Source organism: Kryptolebias marmoratus, linkage group LG14, assembly GCF_001649575.2.
Source record: "Kryptolebias marmoratus isolate JLee-2015 linkage group LG14, ASM164957v2, whole genome shotgun sequence".
NCBI classification, from domain to species: domain Eukaryota; kingdom Metazoa; phylum Chordata; class Actinopteri; order Cyprinodontiformes; family Rivulidae; genus Kryptolebias; species Kryptolebias marmoratus.
In genome coordinates, this window is record NC_051443.1 from 13,330,686 (window position 1) to 13,352,100 (window position 21,415).

The window sequence follows — 21,415 nt, forward strand, 5'->3', positions numbered from 1 at the left end:
TCATAAGAACAATTACAGCCTCATCATGATCCACGTTGTGCTTTTTTGGTTACTTATGGTTTATTTAACGTGTATGTTTTATTTAAACCTTTGTCTCTAGAGTGAAAGGGCAGAATAGCAAGCAGACATAAAAAATGTTTTACAGATACAATACACACTACATTTTTATATCTAGTACTCACAACCTGCAGGATGTTGCAGGATGCCAACATGGCTGCTTTTCCTGTTGTAAAAAAGATTTGAATAAAAACATATTGACTGGAGATTTGAACTAGATTGTCTTGATGTTCTTTTTGGTTGGTAGAATCCACTTGTTGTTACAACAACGGACCTTCCTTGTTTGCTCAAACTTGGCTGCGCTCATGGATCAATAAAAATGATCAAAAACAAACTCAGGAAAGAAGAAAATCCCCACTTATTGTGAATAAACCCACATTTTGTTTCATTATGCTGATCAGGGATAACACAGAGACTCTTCTAGGCAAACGATTACAAAATTCTTTTGCTCAATCAAAAAAAAAAGTAACCGTAGAAAATGCGGCTGAATAAAGGCACAGCGATTTTCACCGACTGCTGGCTACTTTTGAACCCCCCCTGTAATTCAACCACTCAGTCTTGTATATTAAATAAATATAAACACCACTTAATTTACTCACACATACCTTATACCCGTCACTTGAATCTAGGGTTATCAGGCGTACAAAAACAATGGCTGCTTTTATACTAACCTCCACCGAAAGGTGCCCAGATGACCCTCCGTATCGTCTTCACCCAATCCTCCATGTCATTCTGGGAGCTGGCCATAAGTAGGTAGGTCTCATGGTTGTTGGTCATCCGCTCTCTATCTCCCCCTGCTCAATTAAAACAACAAACAAACAAAAAAAAAGAAAGAAAGAAGTACAAATGATCAGTAAATCATTCTTATTGTTGTTATAACTGTAGTTTAAAGCAGCTAGAAGTTGTCTTTGGTAAAATGCCAACACTACTGCAGGGAATCATTTACCGTCATCTGCTGATGTCAAATGATTTATATGACTGAACAAATAAAGACAATTGAAATCAGCACTTTCAAAACTAATCTCTCTATATATAGGCTATCTTGCAGAGTACCCCAGATTATAGATCAACTAAATCAAATATGCTTTTGGAGAAAAAATACAAAAGAATATGAGCCTATTATTATATTTAAATAACCATTATAAAGGGATAACCTATCTAAATTATATTAAATACAAAAAAGTACTACTGTGTGGCAAACAATACAGTAATTTAAAACAAAAATCTGATCCAAAACTTCAACATACCCAAAGGTTTTTATTTCAGTGGATTAGCATCAGAAGCTAAAAAAAAAAATCTGCACTGGATTATAATTAACTTCCAAACTATTTCTCATTCGTTTCAGACTCAAGCTGAGACCACTTCATGAGTTGATTTAAGACCAGAATTTAAATGGGGGATCCTGGACAAATTATTCTGTCCTCCTGGTACCCAACACAGATTTTAATGACTTTGGATTTAACTGCTGTGTCTCAACAGAAATCATCAGTTTGGTCAAAACCCACACTCCACTAGGCCACTGTGACAAAAAACAATTGACTATGTCAATGCTGCATGGTACGATCCATCAAAAGGCTCTTCATCCTGACTGAACTGTGGGTAATGGACTGTTCCCCAGCTCTCTGCTGTCATGTAATATCAGACAGACCAGAGAAGAAGGTATGGATCTGTTTCATATGACAGATCTGGCTCCAGCAGCTCCATCTCCACAGAGCCACGTCTGCTTTAACAAGACGACAAACAAACAAACACGGGCCCCATGGCATTTCACGGATGCACCAGGTCTACGAGCAAATAAAGTACAGTACATATGTTATGTCCCATTGCCAGCTAAATTATGTATGCCTCAACCATGTGGGAACATGGCCAGTTGATTGTACCTCAGGATGAAGTCTGTGTTACTCATAAAAACTTTAGACATGAACATAACATGACAGGACAGTGAACACATCTGATTATTCTAAAAAAAATTAGGTCTATGAACTTTTGTTGGAAAGAATAATCTGTTTATAACAGTTTTGGTCACTGTAGTAATCAAATAAAACCGCAAGAGTCAACAATTTCTCCAGTACTAATACATAATATAGTATGGTATTATTAGGTTCTTACCAGGTATACACCTGGAACTACGACCACCGTACCGTTCTGAGTATGTACCTAGAACTTACCAGATATGTACCTGGGACATATTGAGTATGTACCTGGCACTTATTACTGGTACTTACAGGGTATGTACCTGGTATTTATCCGGTACCTATCTTGTAGTTACTGGGCAATTACTAGGTATTTACCCTGTAAGTACTGTATTATGTACTGATACAGTCCTTTTCTCCCTGCCACATTTGGACATTAGTTGATACCATCATGACCAACTCCATTATCATCAAATGAAACGTTACATTAAGCCAAATAAAATTTTTCTCATGAATATTTGCGCTATTCAAATCTGAACTTTTGGGATCAGCCAAGAAAAATTAATCCATTGTGAGCTCTGATTATTCAACCAGGATCTGACAGATTAAAGAATCAGTACCAAAAAGTCCAGTTTACAGGTAGCTCTGACAGAAAAATGCAGTTTTTACTCTTTAAGCACACAACCATTAATTTAATGAAACTGGTGCATTACATTGAGAACAGTCATCTACTCTCCAGTAATTAGTCGCTACCCTGTCCTCAGTAATGACACCATGTATAAAACAGGCACTGTAAACTTCACCAGACGCCAGACAAACAAAAAGCCTTCATGAAAACAGAAGACGCGTCTGAATTAAACAAACAAGATTGGACCGCGTTCATTCATGAAAATATATACAAACAAAAGGCAGCCTCAGCCTTTCCCATTTCGTGAAGCAGCGACGAACAGCAGCGTTTTTTGCTGACACCATGAGCCCATTATTAACCCCACAATAAGGACCGCTTCCTCCCACTGACCGGACCGGTGTCTGAGCCGCTCACTTGTTGGGTCCCCAGCAGCACATGGGAAGGGCTTCAGCTGCTCCGAAGCTCCGCAACACTTTCTGTGTCCGACCCGGCAGTCCTGCTTGCAGCTGGAATCCAACACGAACTCATCCGCCTCACAAACTCCGCTCGGATACCGATGAATTTATGCGGTTTAGTCAGGAGAGGAAACGAGAACGGATCGATGTGTGTGTGTGTGTTGGTGAGCCCAGTCCGTGTGAGGCTGGTGGCCAGGGCCGTGCTGAGCTTTTTACTGGGTCAACCCAGGAATTCCAGCCATATATTTGAAAAGGTAAATCCCCAAGCTTCACAAAGGGATTTCCCAACAGCCAGCAGTGAAAAATGGTCAATTTCAAAGGAAATTAAAAGGATTAGAATAAAAAAGGTTTATTTCTGAAGACACACTTGTTAGAATGCTATGCTAAAAAGCTAAATGTCCTAAAACAGTATAGTTTTTTAGAATTTTTTTTGCATTAGTCAGACAGTTATCTATTTCGTTCTGCAAACAAGCACACCCTTATTGTTCTACCTTTTTGTGTGTTTTTTTTTAAACTAGAAAAAGGTCACAGTGTTCACGATGTTATCCAGATTACATTTAGATAATAGTTGTAGCAGCTATAAAACTTTCTGTACTAATTTAAAGACCTAAACTTATCTTTTTTTACAATCTTACAGAATGTTAGGTGTTCATCTGCAGTTGAAAGTGTGCCGTAGTATATGAAAAATTACTGGGGGTTTGAAGGCCACAGTATCTAAACTCTTTTCATCAGCCAACTTCATCAAGGACAGCAAGCATTCTGTCTCACAGTTTTAGGATTAGAAAAAAAAAAATCGCTTTTGTTCAGTTGATGTCCAAGCTACTTGTCGTAGGGACTTCGACTAGCTTAATATGACACTCAAGGTATGGGAGTCGCTCTGATATGTATTGCTTATTATTAGCATTACACTCAGACCAATCAGTTTGGGATTCTGGGGCCAAGGAAGTTTTTAAACCAGCTGTCTCTGGCCTGTGAGCCACGTGTTTAATAGGACCTAATGCCTGTCTTCTTCATCGTCTGCACTGGCAAACTCCACTGGCATTTCTTAAGCAGAGGAAGATGAAAGATCCCGTGCAAGCATTAGAATGGTGATGTATTTTCTTTTCACCACGCTCAACAATAATAGAAATGCAGCTCTCACCAAGGCAAAACTGAGCAGCTGGCTTGCAGCATGCGTGCCTCTGACTAAATCTCTCAATCTTCTGCAGCTCATTTATCTGCGGTCTTGCTTGTTTAGCCACATAAATGTTTTGTCAGAAAGTTTTTCTCCGTGTTGATCACAGGAAAGTCAAAAGGTTTTACGTCACAACGACAACGGCACAAGAACGTGGCACAGAACAAAAAGCTACAACCGAATTAACAGGAAGGTGATTGGTTATGGCCTTTTTATAATCAATATGTTACGTTCTGTTGTCATTAAAAAAAATGTATTCAGATCCACTTTTCAAGGAAATTGCACAAATATTAACATTTCTCACACACTTCATTCTTCTTTCTGTCAGTGCATTCTGGTCTTGTTATATATTTGGTTAAGATACCGTAAAGCAAACAAACTTTGTTTCCCCTGACTTCTGAGGATCAGCTATTTCCCACATAAGCCTAATTATCTACAGTGGCCATGTTTGTCACATAAAAGTTTCTCGCTTCCCCCCCTGCCAGCATTGTTTATAGTAATTGTCATGCAAAGTCATTGTGCTTGTGCGCCTGCGAGCTTCTGGGACCACATTTAAAATCAATCAGTCCTGAGCATTACTTGCACGAACAGACAGCATTTCCTTTTGAAAACCGTGGAGCTGTTAAACAAGCGTGGAACAGGATTATATGGCATACTGCGGACATCACAGCACACTCCCGTTCCTGCTGCCGTTTCCTGTTGATGCTTGACATAAACTTCACAAACTGTGGTGAAGCTGTTTGAATGTATTTACTTTCCACCATACAACTCTCAGGCTGCCTGTGGTGTAACTCACACTGTGGCCTTAAAAAAAAACATGTAGGCATCATTTACATAAATGAGACAAATCCTAGCAGGGGTCCACCAGCTGAAACCGTTGAGGATCTTTACGCAAAGGACAGCTGTACCTGAAAAGACAACCGCTCATTACCCCTTTTGCTTTGCTTTAACATACATGTCCGAGGGTTTATTCAGGATTTAAATGTCAGCTTTATTCAGAATTACATTTCAGAGGCCAGTTTGCATTAAAGATATGGAGATTAGGATAAAGAAAGCTCAATAAAAAGAGAAAAGGAGATAAAGCTACTGTACATTCCTTTGAAATGCAGTTCTACTGATGAGATTCTCTGCAAGGTCAAAACATAATAAACCATCAGGTAACGTCTGCTTTTTCCACAGACATTAATCAACAACATGATCATCGCTTCAGCATTATCAGAGCTAAGCATGATCAAAATGGTTAAATTTGATGTTATATTGGCAGCAAACACATCCGATGACCCCTCACAGACTACCTGGCATCGCCACTGAATAATCTCTCCCATGCCATGTCATAATCACCGACAACTGGTCATTCCAGTTGTGACCCCCGGCTTAAATAAATGGCCAGCTGCAGACTAGACTTTAACTAATGACCCAAAACAGGTGGGAAGCAACAAAGGATCCCACTGTGCTGTAATTGCCCAAACATACCTGGAGCCCTTATACACTTCACTCCGCCGTGTCTCTTTGAAAGACATGTAAGCCACACAGAGTGCCCTCATTCCTGAGCATCGCGCTTCGTAATACGGAACGGACAGTTTAGTTTTGTGCAAATAAACAACGTTAATCTCTGAACACTTTCGAGTCCCGCAAACTGTCTGCAGTTACAAAAACTTCCCCATCTGGGATTCTTCCACTTTGGAAGTTCTAGCTCAGTACTTTTAAAATGACTGTGTTATAATCATTTTTGTGTTTACTGGTACTGATTAGCTGTGGAGGCCAATTTGAACTGGGTTGTCTCCAAAAGTCAAGCAGTTGTAAATGAGCATCCAGTGATTATTTTCTGAGAGTTTCATTAAAATCCATTCTGTGGTTCAGGCGATCTTTTGCTAACAGACAGACAAATGAACACACACAGACACAGATAGTTACATGATTGCCTGCCTTTCATAGTAACCAGCAAAATGTCAGCATTCACAACATTTAACAGCAAACAGGATGTGGTCATTTTAACACATAATTTTAGCTTTTAACTCGAAAATGATCAGATGACAACTGACAACCTTACGTAAAGAGCCACATACCTACTCACCTGCTTATACTAAAACTAAAGTAGGTGTCAAAGGGTTAATATGTCCTAAATATTGTGTACTCATTCAGAAGACTTCATGCAAAAATGTTAAACTCTTCCAGACTTGGACTTTGTTGCTCGCCAAGTGGAGGAAACAGCTGCTGCTGGTGCAGAAAACAATGCAGACACAGTAAGAACCTTGTTGAAATGACTAAATATGTGTCATAATTCTCCCAGTGTGTGCACGAGTGTGCGGAGGGAGATAAAATGAGTACAAAGCGTCTGTTCTCTCTCTCTGCTTCTCCCTCTCTGCTTCTCCCTCTCTCAGGTCTGTAAGACTTGTCTGGTTTGCTGCAAGCAGAGGCAAGTTGAGATTCAATAATGTGTCTAATGATAGTCTTCTCAGAAGTCCACGCATCATAAATACCTCCAACATAACAGGAAGTCGCTCACTGAGCAGCAGCTACACAGCAAAAGGTCTGTCCATTCATATGGAAACATGACAAATATCAAAAAGACCCTCACTGATCTGTTTCAATGATGGAACCACAATCATCATCTCATTTATTACTTTGCAACCGTGCACTTTTCAGAGTTTGCTGCTGTTACCTTGGTGTGAAGACAGTAAACCAGATAATCCATACTGTGGTAAGCTATGAATCGCCTGATGAACCACCTCCATGTTTCTGCTGCGCTCTGAATCCAGAGAAGAAGCCCTTCTGAGCGGGGTTACAGAGCCCCGGCTGCCTGGGTTAACTTGAGGACGGGAGTTCCTAAGTGTGGAAGCTGGCCGGGCTCAGAGTGAGTGAGTGAGCGCAGCTGAGAGGGTGTGAAAGAGAAAGGCAAGGGGGGGAGGGAGGTGAGGTTTGAAAAAAGGGGGCTGGGGAGTATACACACACACACACACACACACACACACACACACGTAGGGACTGTATGGGAACAATAGGCAGATCTCTCTGAAGGTTTAGAAGCACCACAGTTTGACTCAGGGCATGACCCTATAAGCAAACATGGGACCTCCCGTTTACACTGCAGGGCTTTGTTAACATCTGCAACTGTCACGAGCGTAAAAATGTCACCACAATGTTATATAAATATATTATATTTACATGTTTAATCGCTTTAAAAACTTTTCACTGCCTTGTAATATCTGGTTTTGTTCTTTGATTTGTTTCACAGATCTTAAAGAGTTTCTGTTAAACTGTGAAGTTTCTGCAATGTCTGTTAAACAATTTAGTGAAAGTGTTCTTCTGTTAGTCAATTAGCAAATGTTTTATGAATTAGTAATTAGTAAATCAAACAGTTAAATTCTTAAAAAAAATTATTTACTCTTGTATTATAAAACTAAAAATTAATAATGTCTTCATTATCTGAATGGAACTGAATTGTCAAGGTTAAAACAAGGAAAGCAGAAGTTAAGAATTAGCTTAACAGTAGCTGAAAGCTAAAACAATTAAAGCAGTTTTGGTAATTGTTCATGTTTTCAGCCGTTCCTGACAATGAAGTGAAAATTTATGCTTTTTTGTTTTTGTTCAAAAGAAATGATTGAAATATCTACAGAAAAGCTTTTGTAAAGAGTAAAAGTGACATAAGTCACTATTTTTTTACCATTTGCAGTTATTACAATGTTAAGTTTAGGGTTTTATTCAAAGCTAACAGAAGAAATACATACAGTATCTATGGAAACAGGAGGTCAGTTCATTACTTCAGTCTTTCAATTGTTTTTTCAAGTGTTTTTGGGTTAGAAATGTGCAGATTTGTAGTTATAATGAATAGTGCACAGCTAGATTAGAGGGACAGTTCAGATTTGTTGAGTTGGTTTTTGTTGAGTAGTTATGAGCAGTCAGTATCTTACCTGCAGGAGACAGCACCCAAACGGATTTCATCATCATCATCAACAACTTAATTTATATAGCGCTTTAATACCAGCCACAGCTGGAACAAAGTGCTGAACAATTTGAAAAATCAAAGAAAAATTCTCACGAAGAAGTCAAGCTAATGGCTAACCTGAGTGACTTTCTGCATCGTCATTGTCAGTGCAATTAGATGCCAAAGTGACACATTGTAAAAAAGTTTACAACAAAACATTAATTGAACTGCTATAAAATCATTGATCTGAGCTGATCTTTTTAGATGAAGGAAATTTGTTTTTGAATATCGTTCCTTCATTATTCTATAAACTGTGATCACTCTGTATGCTATCTGCTGCAGGTACAATACTGATTACTCATAACTTCTTCACACAGATTTGATGACTTTTACTTATATTGTCCAGTATTAAAATATTAAACAAGTAGCAGAAAGAAGTTTTGTTACTGTTCATGTTTTTGTGACCACAAAGTCAAACTATCTGCTTGTTGCAATGGCTGAAAATGTTCAATATCAAAATCATTACACAAAATGTTAAAACTTCTTATTCAATAAATCTGCACGTTCAAGCCTGTGATGCTGCACAGCCTCCAGGTGCGTTGACCCTCCCTCTGCAGCTTCATCTTCCCATGTATCTGTAATGGGTGTCCCATTTCACTTGACCCCCCGGTAAGGTATATCGATGACTAAATGTCCTCCTGGTGTCATGGTGGTCTTTACCTGTCAATGGACATAATCTCAAGACAGACACCACAACATTAGCCTCCACCTGACTCCCCAAAGACATTATCTGGTGGAGAACACAGACTCCATAGAGTTACGATGGGTATCCATTTCCATCTGATGCTGAATGAGAAACAAAGTGAATAGCACTGAGGGACTGAGGGTCAAAGAGGACAAAGATTGTTTAGCTCTTCTATTTACAGGCACCCCTTAGGGGAGTGAGTGGGTAATCATGGCATCAAAAAATGGAATATAATGTTCACACAAGCTCAAGATTTTACGTATAATGTTCTGCTGAAGGGGTTACGCGATACCTCAACTACTTGAGGCCACAAGATTAAATATAACAATATCCAAAAATGTTCTCGTGAAAAGCAGCGGGTTGACTGAAGAGTTCTCACAAATTGTTGGGATGAGCGCCGAAACGTCGGGTCAGTCCGTTCAGTGAAGTCACGCGGCTGTCAAAAAGCCAAGAGTCTCTGTTCTGACTTGATGCCAACTAAATAAAGAGCTATGTCTGTGTGTCCTGCCAGGGCTGCTGTAAATATAACATTATGTAAGGGGAATCAATTTCCACTTTACAAAAAGGAACCACGACTCAGACTGGAGTTCAAGCCAACAGCTTGTAACACAAGTTGGCATGGAAATCAGAAGGACTGTTGACTGTACAGAGGTATAATTCAAATCAGTTGTACGGTCACCTGCAACTTTTAGAAAGCACTTAGCAGCCTTGTTGCAAGTTTTATTACAATAAAGCTGTCACGAGATGAGGTTAAGAAATTAACAGCAAGACTCTTCTGAGGAGGCAACCGGATGAAGAACAGAGTAATTAATTTAAGCAAAAAAAAGGCTTTTCTGAAGCAGTGATTTCAAAACTAAAGGAACAAACCTGAGAAAAGCCCTCAGCCATGGAAGAAGCATGTGTGAGGAAAAAGAGAATCTGACTTTATGTGAGGGAAAAGCACAAATTTGATCGATAATCAGAACTGAACCCAGGTGTGAAATGAAATATTTCATGAAGGAATGTATATTACAGACTGGCTTGGTTGTCAAAATCTAAAGCAAATATCTCATGTGATCTGTCAGAGCTCAGAGTATGTGTTGGACATGACCCTCAGCTACTACCTCACCAGGTTTTAGCTCAATATCTGTAAAAACGACTGAGTTATAGCCATTTTTGTGTTTGATTAGCTGTGGTAGCCATCTTGATTCGGGTTGACTCTAAAGTTAATCAGTTGTAGATGCAGAAATCGTTTCTGTGGGTCATGAGATATTTTGCTAACAGACACATGAATAAAGACTATTACAATATCGCCTGCGTTTTATGGTGGTGGGTAAGACCAAAAGCAATAACTAAAACTAAACAAAATTAATAAAGAACAAAGAGCAACAATGAGGAATTTAAGAACCAACTACTGAGTGAATATAAAGCACTAGCCTGACTAAATCAACAACCAATAAATAAAACAAAAACAGAAAAATTCCTTGCCACAGCCCTCTTGAATCTTTAGAGACAACTACAATAAAATCATTTTTGATGTGCTGGTTATAATTAATGTTTTACAATTTTTAAGTGTTTTTTTTTTTCTAAAACTAGAAACCAATTTCAGATCTGTTTCAGGACAGTAAATTTATATTATATGGTGTAAAATGAACTCGTCATGACCTGTAAAACAGCTGACGAGAAATAATATGTTTTAAAACACAAAGCAAAAAAAAATACAACTATTATTAATGACATTTATAGAAATTCACAGCCACTGAAAGGAACATGCAGTATTTTTGGACAGCTTATTCATTCTTGTGGTGATGAGGAGTAAACACGACACAGATTAGACTAAATTCAAGCAACAATCTGAGTTGTTTTTTTTAAATTCCCAGAACAACTGGACCCTTTAAAGCTCTGACGTCTTCGGTAACTACTGACTCGGGAAATAACATCCTAATAAAACGTTTGGAGTGTTGAGTTTTGGTGACGACTGACAGCTGTTGTCACTTCAACAATGCGCGCAGAGCTGGGGGGCAGAAGCATTACATCAGAGACAGACGAGACAAAAGGAGCCTCTGGAAAGCTGCAAAACAAAAAGATCAACAGGAAACCTTTCAGTCGCTCCACAGAGGAGCTCCCTGAAGATAACCCTGCACTTTTAGTCTGATATCGCCACAAAATTAGAAGGAAAAGAAAAAGCATGTTTGGTCTCAAACCAACAGTTTCTGAACAGTTATACTGGCTACATTAGAAATGTTTGAATCTTTATGCTGTGTTCAGGGTGTTTGAAAAATGTGTGTATTCTCATAGTGATGAACTCCTATATCACTTTGACAAATCACCAGTGCGTCATGAACGCATTGCAGTGAGTGTAAATCTGTATCGAGCGCATACCAGGAATTTATTGCTGTGCAGCTTGAAAATTTAAAGCAAATAATTTCCTAAGATTCTGGTCTGATATCTAAAAATAAAAACTTTGTTGCTATATCACAAGATGTCACTTTCAGTGCATGTGTTAGAGATGGCTCTGAGCTATCACCACATCAAATTTGAGCTTATTATGTGTAAAATTGAGTAGGTTAAAGCCATTTTTGTGTTGGCTACTATTGGTGGCCATTTTGAATGGGACTGACTCCAAAAGATGATCAGCTGTAGATGGACATCCAACGATTTCTTTCTGAAAGTTTCAGTAAAATACATCCACTTGTTCATGAGATATTTTGTTAACAGACAAACAGGGTTTACTCTCACATTTAATACTTCAGATTTAAGCAAAACTTTTGTGCAATAAGTTGCACTTTTGTTATGTGTTGTGACTGATTCTTAACTACGACCACACCAAATTTTAGCACAATGTCTGTAAAATTGCCTGAATTATAGCCATTTTTGCATTTTCTATGGTGAGTTGGCTGCGGTGGCCATTTAAAACTAGATTGGCCCTCATAGTTGATTAGTTGTAGCTGTAGACCCAGTGATTACTTTCTGCAAGTTTCATTAAAATCTGTCCACTGTTTCAAGAAGATATTTTAGTAATAGACAAAAACAGGCAAAAACATTATTTCCTCTCTTTGCCTTTCGACTGTGAGCAATAAATAAAAGATCATATGAATAAAACTTTTTTTCTTTTGGTGGTTTGAAAGAGAAAGACAGACTGAAAGTATCTATAACATACTTTCTGCATATCATTTTTTAAATACGACAATTTACTTCCTGATTGCTCTGATACACAATACATAAAAACAGAGCTCATCAATCATCCTTCTATGTGAAAAAGGGAGTGAACCTTTTTTTCCCCATTCACACCAGAGAATAGAACTTGACAAAGTACTGGTTGCCTCACCTAATAATACCTTCTGATATCACCTTTCAGCACTTATGAGGGCTTCAGGGCAGACGCACACCTGCACTCCTCGCAGTCTGAATTGGTGGGCTGCGTCAGCCTGGCCTTTGGGAAGGTCTTTGAACCTCTCAGACGGGGTTTTAGGAACCTGGCTTCTAGTCTGTTCTGACTAATGGAGGCTCTGCTTCACGCTGACATTTTCCCACCGCCTGAACAGACAGAGGTAGCTTCTTTTAAGGCTTGCAAGCCTAAACTGATGCACCCCTTATCAGCGTTTTCATTTTCTTGGTCGCTTCATAAAGTCTGCGCTGTCATAGGGGAACATTATTTTGATTAAAAGCGGAGATAAATCAGACTGGCATTTGTCTGTCATCACCAACTTTATGAGGCTTTCACCACTTAGGTTATTTTCATATGGCGTCTGGTGAGGTAGAGCACAAAATGTAGTGTTTGGGAATGTGCTTCTACAGCCAAAGTGTCCAAACTTAGAGGCAAACAGTCTAAAACCACCTTTTCATATTTGCTATTTGGGCAGCCTAGAATGTCCAGCAAGATAAGTATGATTTTTATTTTTATTTTTTTGTCTGAGAAAAGTGGACAAAATGCTGCAGTGCAGTGCGAGAGCAGTGTGTGCAAGAGTGATCAAAGAAAGTGACTGCTGGTGATGCAGTGGAAACAGAAATGCTGATGGTGAGCTCGTGCTCGAGTGCATGTTGTTTAGTCGTTTCCTGAGGGTCTAACAAGAGTCTTGAAGCTAAAATAAAGCCTTTAAGTAACGCATGCTCACACTGCTGTAGTGAATTATCTCAGAGACATGTTTTGTTTGAACGCTGCAGAGCTATGTTCACACGGGACACCTTAAACGATCAGGAACAATTTGTTTTGAAGCGTTTCTGCGGCGGCTGGTAACCCATGAACTATATGTGGCACATGTCCTGCTGAGATGTGCTCTCACAGCATGAAACGTGAGAGGGAGGGAAGCGGGAACGGTCCATCTAAAGTGTCTTGTTAAAGAACATTATGCAAAATATATGGCAGGGAAATTGTTATGTTTTCCTTTGTAGGACGTCAAGGACAGCAGAAGAGGCTCTTTAATGACTGTTTTTTTTGTGCTCCATGTGTTTGAGGATATACCCACAAATGATGCCCGGGTGGAAAGAAATGTACAGGTCAGCAGAAAAACACTGTTAGCATAGATGATAACTGCAGGTGAAACCATGGAGACATGCCCCTTGACACCTTCCTTGTTGGTCCCACTCCCTCATCCACACGCAATCATAGACAACCTTTCAACACAGTTGTATCAGCCTCCATCTTGTCTGTTGAGCAGTGAGTAGCTTAGTGGGTTAAGTGCATAGCTAACTTAAAGCAAAGAATATAAAAAAAAACAAAACAACTTTTTCACCTTTATCATAAAACTAAGACAGAATGTGGATGGTCTTTGCAGGGTCTTCAGGTAAGTCTTATAAACAAAGTGGACTAATGGAGCGTGGAGAGTTTGGAGCGTGAACAAAACTACAATAGCGAGGTTGTGGAGTTATATCAGTACGGTGGCAGCAGATCAGGGTCCTGGGTGGAGCGTGGGGGAGCATGGAGGCAGTGAATCGACAAAATGAAGCCTGCTTGTTCGAAGGGAGGTCATGGAAACAACCTAATGCAGACAGAAGCACATTTAGTAATTCTGGAGCCCAAGGCGAAGCTGGCATTAGGGCCCTCCACCCATTTTTTCAACCATTATTTTTCTAAGGTCTTGTAGAGTTTCAGGAACTTACAGATGATTATTTTTTAGTGCTACATGTAAGTCTTACCTGCCAAGTTTTGCTACCTCAAAGACTCTTTCTGACCATTTGTTTTGGGTACTTTTTTTCTGCACAGCACCTGTTACCAGCAGCAACAGGTAGCTTATATTAATTAGTATCAGCAGCACAAACATAAGTGCTTTTGCAATGCTTCAACACGTTTTCCAGCACAAATAGAAAAATAAAATCTGCTGTAAGCTCGTTGGGTATTTTACGAGGCCTAAGGCAACTGCCAGCTCCGAAAGTCAATGTGACACATGTGATGGTCGCCTTGTGCTGGTGTGGTGTGGTTTATTCCTGAGTGTAGCTGCATCCTGATGCAGGCTGAGAGAGTCATGCTAGAGCCAACGTAAGGACCGTGGTGAGGGCACAGAAGGGAGTCTTAGGGACGAGGAAAACATCAAGGAAAACCCAATTTAGCAATTAGCATCACTGGAACTGTTCTACACTGAAGGACGTTTTTCCAAATATGCTGCCTTCCAACCAATTTCTAACAGGTTGTAGAGAGAACAGAGGGTCATCATCCCTTGTGAAGGGGACTTTAAATAGACAAATGTTAACACTTACAAACAAGAACTTCCTCTACTGATATACTTCAGTTAAATCTTGACAGCAGCTACAGTGACCTGACAGCTTTCAGTTTGATTTCTATTTATTTATGTTATTAAGACAGGGTGAACAGACAGTTGATGTGGAAAACATATTCTATAATAAACAACTAATTATATATATATATATATATATATATATATATATATATATAAACAGTCAATTGAGGGGGTTTGAAGGGTTTTCTTCTTTCAAAGAAAATTCAAAATGTTCCTCCTTCCTCTCCCTACTTTCCTCATCTTCATCAACAACTCTCACAGTCTCACTTCTGCTCCAACATTCTGTCTAATGGAGAATTATTTCTGCCTGTTGTTCCCTCCCATCTGTTGCTTCACTTTTTTTTTTTTTTTTGCTTTTTTTTCTGCATGAGAACATCTCTACTAGGATGGATTTACCGGCAGGCTGGAAGATATGAATTCAGCAGTCTGTCTTGTTATCTACCTCTAGCAGCCAAGCAAAGTGAAATTCGATCCAGCCGTGAGAATGCTCAGTTAGAGAGCACAATTTTTCTTCCTCTGGCAACATTTCTTGAAGCTACAGTACATTTCTAGAACAACCACTCTCAGGGACGTCGAGGTGCACAGATCTGTGAATATTTTCAATAATGTCCGTTAGAGGTGTTAAGCTGTAAAAAGAACCATTACAGAAGTTAAACATTGTATTTAGGCTTTCTTTTCTTAACAACATATATACTTACTGTGTGCTTTGAAATGTGACTTTTATTAAAATTAAGAAACCGTGAAGTGGCACCTCTTTCTGACAATTTGAATGGTTTTAATATCAGTGTTTAAATTCAATTCACCTACTTATTTAGAAAAAAAAGCTTCCATAGTGTGTTGTTCAGTGAAGCTTATAATGAAACCTCTCTTTTGATGTTTTAACTTGAATAAATCCCGTTATCAAAGACTCACTGTATTAGTCAGTCAACACATCTGCAGATGATTAAAAGGACACAAACTAAAATTAGCAGAAATATTGCAAAGGGTAGTTTAAATTAAAGGCCCAGCATTCCTTGAAGGAATATTTATCACACTCCGCCTTTCATGCCAGAGTTTCAGACTAAGATCATCTTATGTTGAAAAATGATGGAGCTGCAGCCATTTTTGGTCAAACCTTGAAAAGAACATTATGCACGCACATTCTCGTACAATATTGCAAAATGTCAGGGTCAGAGCATCATTTCAACTACTACCAGATCAAATTTCTTGCTCAGTATTTGTTAAAATGACTAAGTTGTAGCTATTTACACGTTGGCTAATGCCAGTTAACTGTGGTGGCCATCTTGACTCCAAAAGTCAATCATTTATAGATGCACATTTAACAACTACGTTTCATTAAAATACATCAAGTGTTTCATGAGATATTTTAATAAAGCAGACACACACGCAGGCAAAAACATGATCCACTTTTGCAATTCTGTAGCAGGTGATAAAAAGACATTTGCTCTTTGCAAACACAGTACATTGCATCTTATCTGATCTGCAAGAATCCTGATGTCTAATTAAGCAGTCTGAGAAATCTTAGTTGCAACTGAAGTGTAAAAGAAAAGGCAAAGCAAATCGAATGTCAGCCATCCTACTGCAGCAGTCCAAACCAGATATAAATGTGTTTAGCATTCTGTGTAGCTGTGCAGAAAGACAGACCTGGGTTAGAGTTAAGATCCATGGGGAGCATGGAAAGATGTGCCCCCTTCTCAGTTTAGAGCCGAGGGAGCAAAAGCTACAGAGTCGCTACTGACCGCCGGCCCCCAGTCGCCACTTCTTCATCTGTTCCCGCTCACAGCTCTATCTCCTCCTGTTTCTGCTGAAACACACCCCACTGCGCCTCATGCTTCTCCTCCACCTCATCTAACTCCTTTTTTCCTTTTTTTTTTGCCTACAATTTCATTTTGTTAAGTCAAAAGCAGGTCATAGTGACAAGTCGATCAGCAGCAGAGGCAAGGTCAGGCTGAGGCTATAGTCTGCCTGTCTGTGCCTTGGGAAGCAACCCCCCACCCCACCCTCCTAAAACTTCTGTCAAAGGAGCTGAAAGAGCAGAGAAAGCATATTTCGGAAAACCGTGCAGGACAGAGAGCGGCGAGTGAAGCCGAAGGCAAGATGGTGTGTCTGCTCTTTTCTGAAGGAAGTGAGACGAGTGGGAGCTGGTGGTGGAGGGAGGATCATAAATCAGGGAGCCCTCCCCAAAGTGGGACCTGTAAATCTGGTGGACGAAGAGTGGGCACTCAGCCAAATGACTCATCTGCAGTGCTCTATAAATACTGCCGTGCAGGGTCGGCAAGGCGATCGCTACCGTTGGCCAAGAACCCCCGAGACACTGGGCTTTCTGTCTCTGAAAGAAAAGGCCTTTAATGATCTCTTTTCTTAAACTTCATATCTGAACCTCACCTATCTATTAGAGCACATCAATTAGCCTGGACAAGCGCTGCCGTACCTGTTGGGTTTATTTCAGAGAGAAAAAAATCACACCCGGTTGGGGTTAATCTAAATATTTATCTAGAGGGGAAAAATCTGTTTACATACCACCAGTCTGGACATCCAAATCAAGAGACAAACATACTGCTAACCAGAATCTCCTCAGTGGAGGCCCAAATGTGCTCCTTTGTGAAACATGGCCAACCTGATACACGTCGGGGGTCAGAGGTCACAGTAGGGGGCTGATAGTGGAGATTGGAATGCGACGTGTCAAATGCCGATCCCCTCAATAAGGCTGTTATGAAAGCGTCTGGGCTTCCCGTCCTGCTTCTCCGTCTCCGTGCATTTCCTCTGGAGGATGTCACCGCAGCCGACTCGCACACAGGAATAATGACGCACCGACACTAAACAGGAGGAGGAAGGAGGTCTGGGATACTCAGAGAATGAGCTGGATATTCCAAACATCTCCAGCATACAGAGAAGGTATGCAGCTCCGCGTTTGTGTCTTTTGTCACTTTCCTTTTTAAAACAACAGTTAAACATTGCAGACACACAATAGCTCAGGATTCAAGAGTGTTTAACTACAAGGTTATGGTTTATTTCATTTTATTATCATGCCATTTGTTGCTTTCATTTATTTTTTGCATTACAAGCTCCTAACTTAACTTCTTTAATTACACTTTTGTCTGGAACTGATGGTGGATAAAAAACTTTCATCCTCCACTTGTGATGTTACTGAAGTGGCCCTTTTCTGTTTTGATTAATCATGACTTTATGAAAACACCTGTCTTTGTCATCCCTCTGAACAGTCTGAGTGATTAACTGAGCTCCCGAGAAGTTTCCATCAGTAAAATACAGTCAGAGAGATATACAGTGTGTCAGTCATTGGTGAAACTACAGACAAAATATAAATGACTGAAAAGCCTTCAGAAAATAAACCAAACTGATCATCCCTGTTCTACATTAACTAATATAACTGACTGCAAGTTCAACACTAACATTGTTATTTAACATCATTAAATATGCAGATATTTGTCCCGTGGTTGCACGAAGACAATTAATAAGGTGGTGGGGTGTGTCTGTGTGTGTGTGTGTGTGTGTGTGGGGGGGGGGGGGGTATTAACACTAAAGAAAGAGATTTTAAAAAAAAGGACCTTTTTTGCTCAAATTACATTGTTTGAACTTTCAAAGCACAAGAATAAAAGTAGCTTACTCTTGTCAGATTTCTGCACAATTTTATTTAACTTAGAATTTAAATAAACTAAATTTATGAAGAGATTAGATTCTCCATCAATAACTGGTTCAGTTCAAGCCAAATGGTCAAATGATTTGAGCTGAAGTTATTGGTTGTGTAAACTCACGGATATTATAAAAATGAGCAAAAGGTCAGAATGGAAATCAATAAATAATGTGTTGACTCAACATTATCTTTCAGAATGTCTGCAGCATGAGGGACAATCTCAGCAAACTCAAGTAGACCACCACATCTTCTCCACTTTATCAATTAACATTTCATTTTACAATAATTTGCCCAACTTAGTTTTATAGAGCACATGTAAAGGACACTAATGAATCTGAATTAGGCAAGATTAATGTAACAAACAGTTGTGGTTTATGAGGGAAGTGTGGCTAAACTATTTTTTGCTGTAACAGAGAGATGAGTGGCAGTGGGTTAAGTTTTAGTGTCTTCACTAACTTGTCTAAAGTGAGATCCTGCAGTCAGAGTCAAAGTGCCAACCTAGGAATAGAAAAGGATATTAAATCCATTCTTAATGCTAGGCTAACCACCTGACTATGCATTTACAGTTAAGAGCTCCAACATTATTTGTATCCGACTTTGGGTAAGGTAATGAATCACAAATTTCAAGACTGAGCCAGGCTTCAAGCTGCAAAAAGTCATTCGGAGCAGATTTTGTGTTGATTTAAAAAGGAGTTTCTTTTCTCTAATCAGTTACTGCCTCCTAACCTATCAGGGCGTGATAACAGGAAGAAGTCAATATATTACACAGATCCTCCTAAGTGTTCTTGAACTAAACCCCCTCCAGACATTCTGCCCTTTAATGAGGCGTTTTTGAAAATCCCCCACAACGAAGCTTTTCCTATCAGAGAGACCAAAGCAGCCAACCTGATCATTACAAAGATTTGAACAACCTGCTCTGAGTCAATGATGACTAACAGCTCGCAGCTCTGACAGCCTAAACTCCAGCAGCACCTGCTGGGGGAACCCTCAAAAAAATCTGGTTGTTGTCTTTTTGCTATAATCATCGAGGCCACGTGAAATAAAGGAAATATTAGGAAGTTAGTACACTTTGAACAAAAATTGGAGCTAAAAAATACAAGCAAAAATAAAAAAAGGCAGTACTTTCACTTTGAAAATCTATATTTTAGTCATTAAGTCCATTTGGCATTTAGATGACTTCTTTACAGCACCTCATCATCAAATGGAAAACCAAAAAGGACCCAAATGCAGGAAGGAGGCGACTCTAAGACCATCCATCCATCCATCCATCCATCCATCCATCCATTTTCTTTACCCGCTTCTCCATTCCGGGTCACGGGGAGCTGGTGCCTATCCCCATCAGTCACTGTGTGAGAGGCGACTCTAAGACCAAACATTTTTAATTATTCACTGGAGCGAAGGTGCTGACAAAACACCCCCCAAAAAAGATCCAACAAAGCTACTCAAAAACCACAAAACAAAAACAAAAAATTTAAACCAGATCAGACAGGTGGAGTCAGGGAGGATGGAGGACGACCATCCAGTCACTGAACTAAACTAACGAGACCCAGGTGAAAACAATGAAGACAATCAAGGACAGACCAGCAGGGGAAGTGAAAAGAGACTTAACAAAGACTTCCAAAATAAAACAGGAAGTACGGCAAAACTAACTACCAAGCTTAACAAAATCCCATATTAACCTAGAAACACAATAACTTCAATATTCAAAATAAAAATCCTGCAAAGTAAGACAAATCATTGGAAAAGCTGATTTAAAAAGACTTGAAGTGTATCAAGTCTGTAATTAGTGGCTCAATCGACCTTTGTAACAATAATCTCTTTATTTTATAAAGCCAAATCACAGGTTTTAAAGCAAGGCTGGCTGATGTTGACTCAGTTGAGTTTGTCTTTATGGGTTTATGTAACAGAGTTAACAGATGGTCTGACAAATCATTGTGTTTAGTCCCAAACAGGACAATTTATGGGCCCCTGTTAAAGACGAACAAAAGTAGAATGAGCACACAGCATATTTGAAAGCAACAAAAATTGTGGTATGACACTGATGCGTGATGCAATAGTGAGCTCCTATACAGTCATAGATTTAAAATATGACAGGAGCAGCAACATGAGTTGGGATGCTCACAAGCCAGAGCTGAGAAATGTCAGCAGCCACAGTGAGCCAGGTCGCCCCCCCGCAGGAGGCCGTATGCTGCCGTGTGACAGACGGCAGGTTAATGACTGTACATGCACACTAGGAATGCAGGAAAATAAATCCTGTGAACACAAAAATACTCAGTCATACGACCACACATATCTAGAAAACCATAGAGAAAGAGGTTCAGTTTCTGACCTTTTAGATAATGTCAGTTCATGAGGAGAATTCCTAAAGGGGAAGAGGAGACTAAAAACGTCCCACAGGCTCACAGGAAACGAATCAGTGGTGGGGGGTGCGATTAAAGACAGCACATGCAAACCAAATCTTTGTTCCTCAGGGTTCAATATTTTGCTTAAAATCCCGCTGGATTTCTAAAGCAGATGAAACACGGACTCGTTTATGTGCTGTGCCTTCGATTTATTTCATCAGACTTGTGTGGGGCCTCACAAATGTTCAGGATATGATGAGTGAAGACAAAAAAAAAGGCTTTTTAATGCATGATGGAGCTCTTTGTGATAAATGCTGTTCAGTAGGTGTGTTTGCCAAGTTGCCCTTCAGATGAAATGTGCTGAATTTATGATGCTGCCCTCCTATCTTTTACCTTGAGGTGTTCCTCTTTTTAAACCTACAAAAGACATTGTGTTGGAAAGTATAAAGGGAGTGTGTTTAATTAGGCAAATTGAGCCTGCTGAATTATAACTATGTTTTGAGATTATTTTGAACACGATTTCAAGTCTCCCAGATAGAAAACTCAGAATTAAACTATGCATATTATTTTGCACTGCAGCAGAATAAATGTGCAGATCAGCAAACTGTCAGTGTGTGTGTGTGTGTGTTTATCAGCTGCCCCACTTTAAATCACGTCTCGAATTATAACTGCACACCCGGTAAACGTGAGCACACCACACGACTCAAACATTCAACACTCTATAAACACTATTTTTACTACGTGCACGGGTCACAGCTACATAAACAGGAAATGATAAAAAAAAAAAAAAAAAATGTGCCTGTAGCTGCA

At 39.5% G+C, this 21,415-nt stretch overlaps 1 protein-coding gene across 4 annotated transcripts in view; it reads right to left on the reverse strand.

Annotated features, from left to right (window-relative positions):
* Positions 1 to 21,415, reverse strand: part of arhgap24 (Rho GTPase activating protein 24) — a 60,371-nt gene that overhangs the window by 9,278 nt on the left and 29,678 nt on the right. The window contains exons 1-2 of one of the 4 annotated variants that reach the window (XM_025004118.2): positions 19,558 to 19,685; positions 729 to 851 (exon numbers count right to left, since the gene is read on the reverse strand). In XM_025004118.2, coding sequence (XP_024859886.1) covers positions 729 to 851; positions 19,558 to 19,639 — 205 coding nt within the window. In that variant the 5' untranslated portion in view covers positions 19,640 to 19,685. Of the gene's footprint in view, positions 1 to 728; positions 852 to 3,012; positions 3,237 to 6,889; positions 7,075 to 19,557; positions 19,686 to 21,415 lie in introns of those variants that run through there. The other 3 variants (XM_017407951.3, XM_017407952.3, XM_017407950.3) reach the window with 3 other exon arrangements.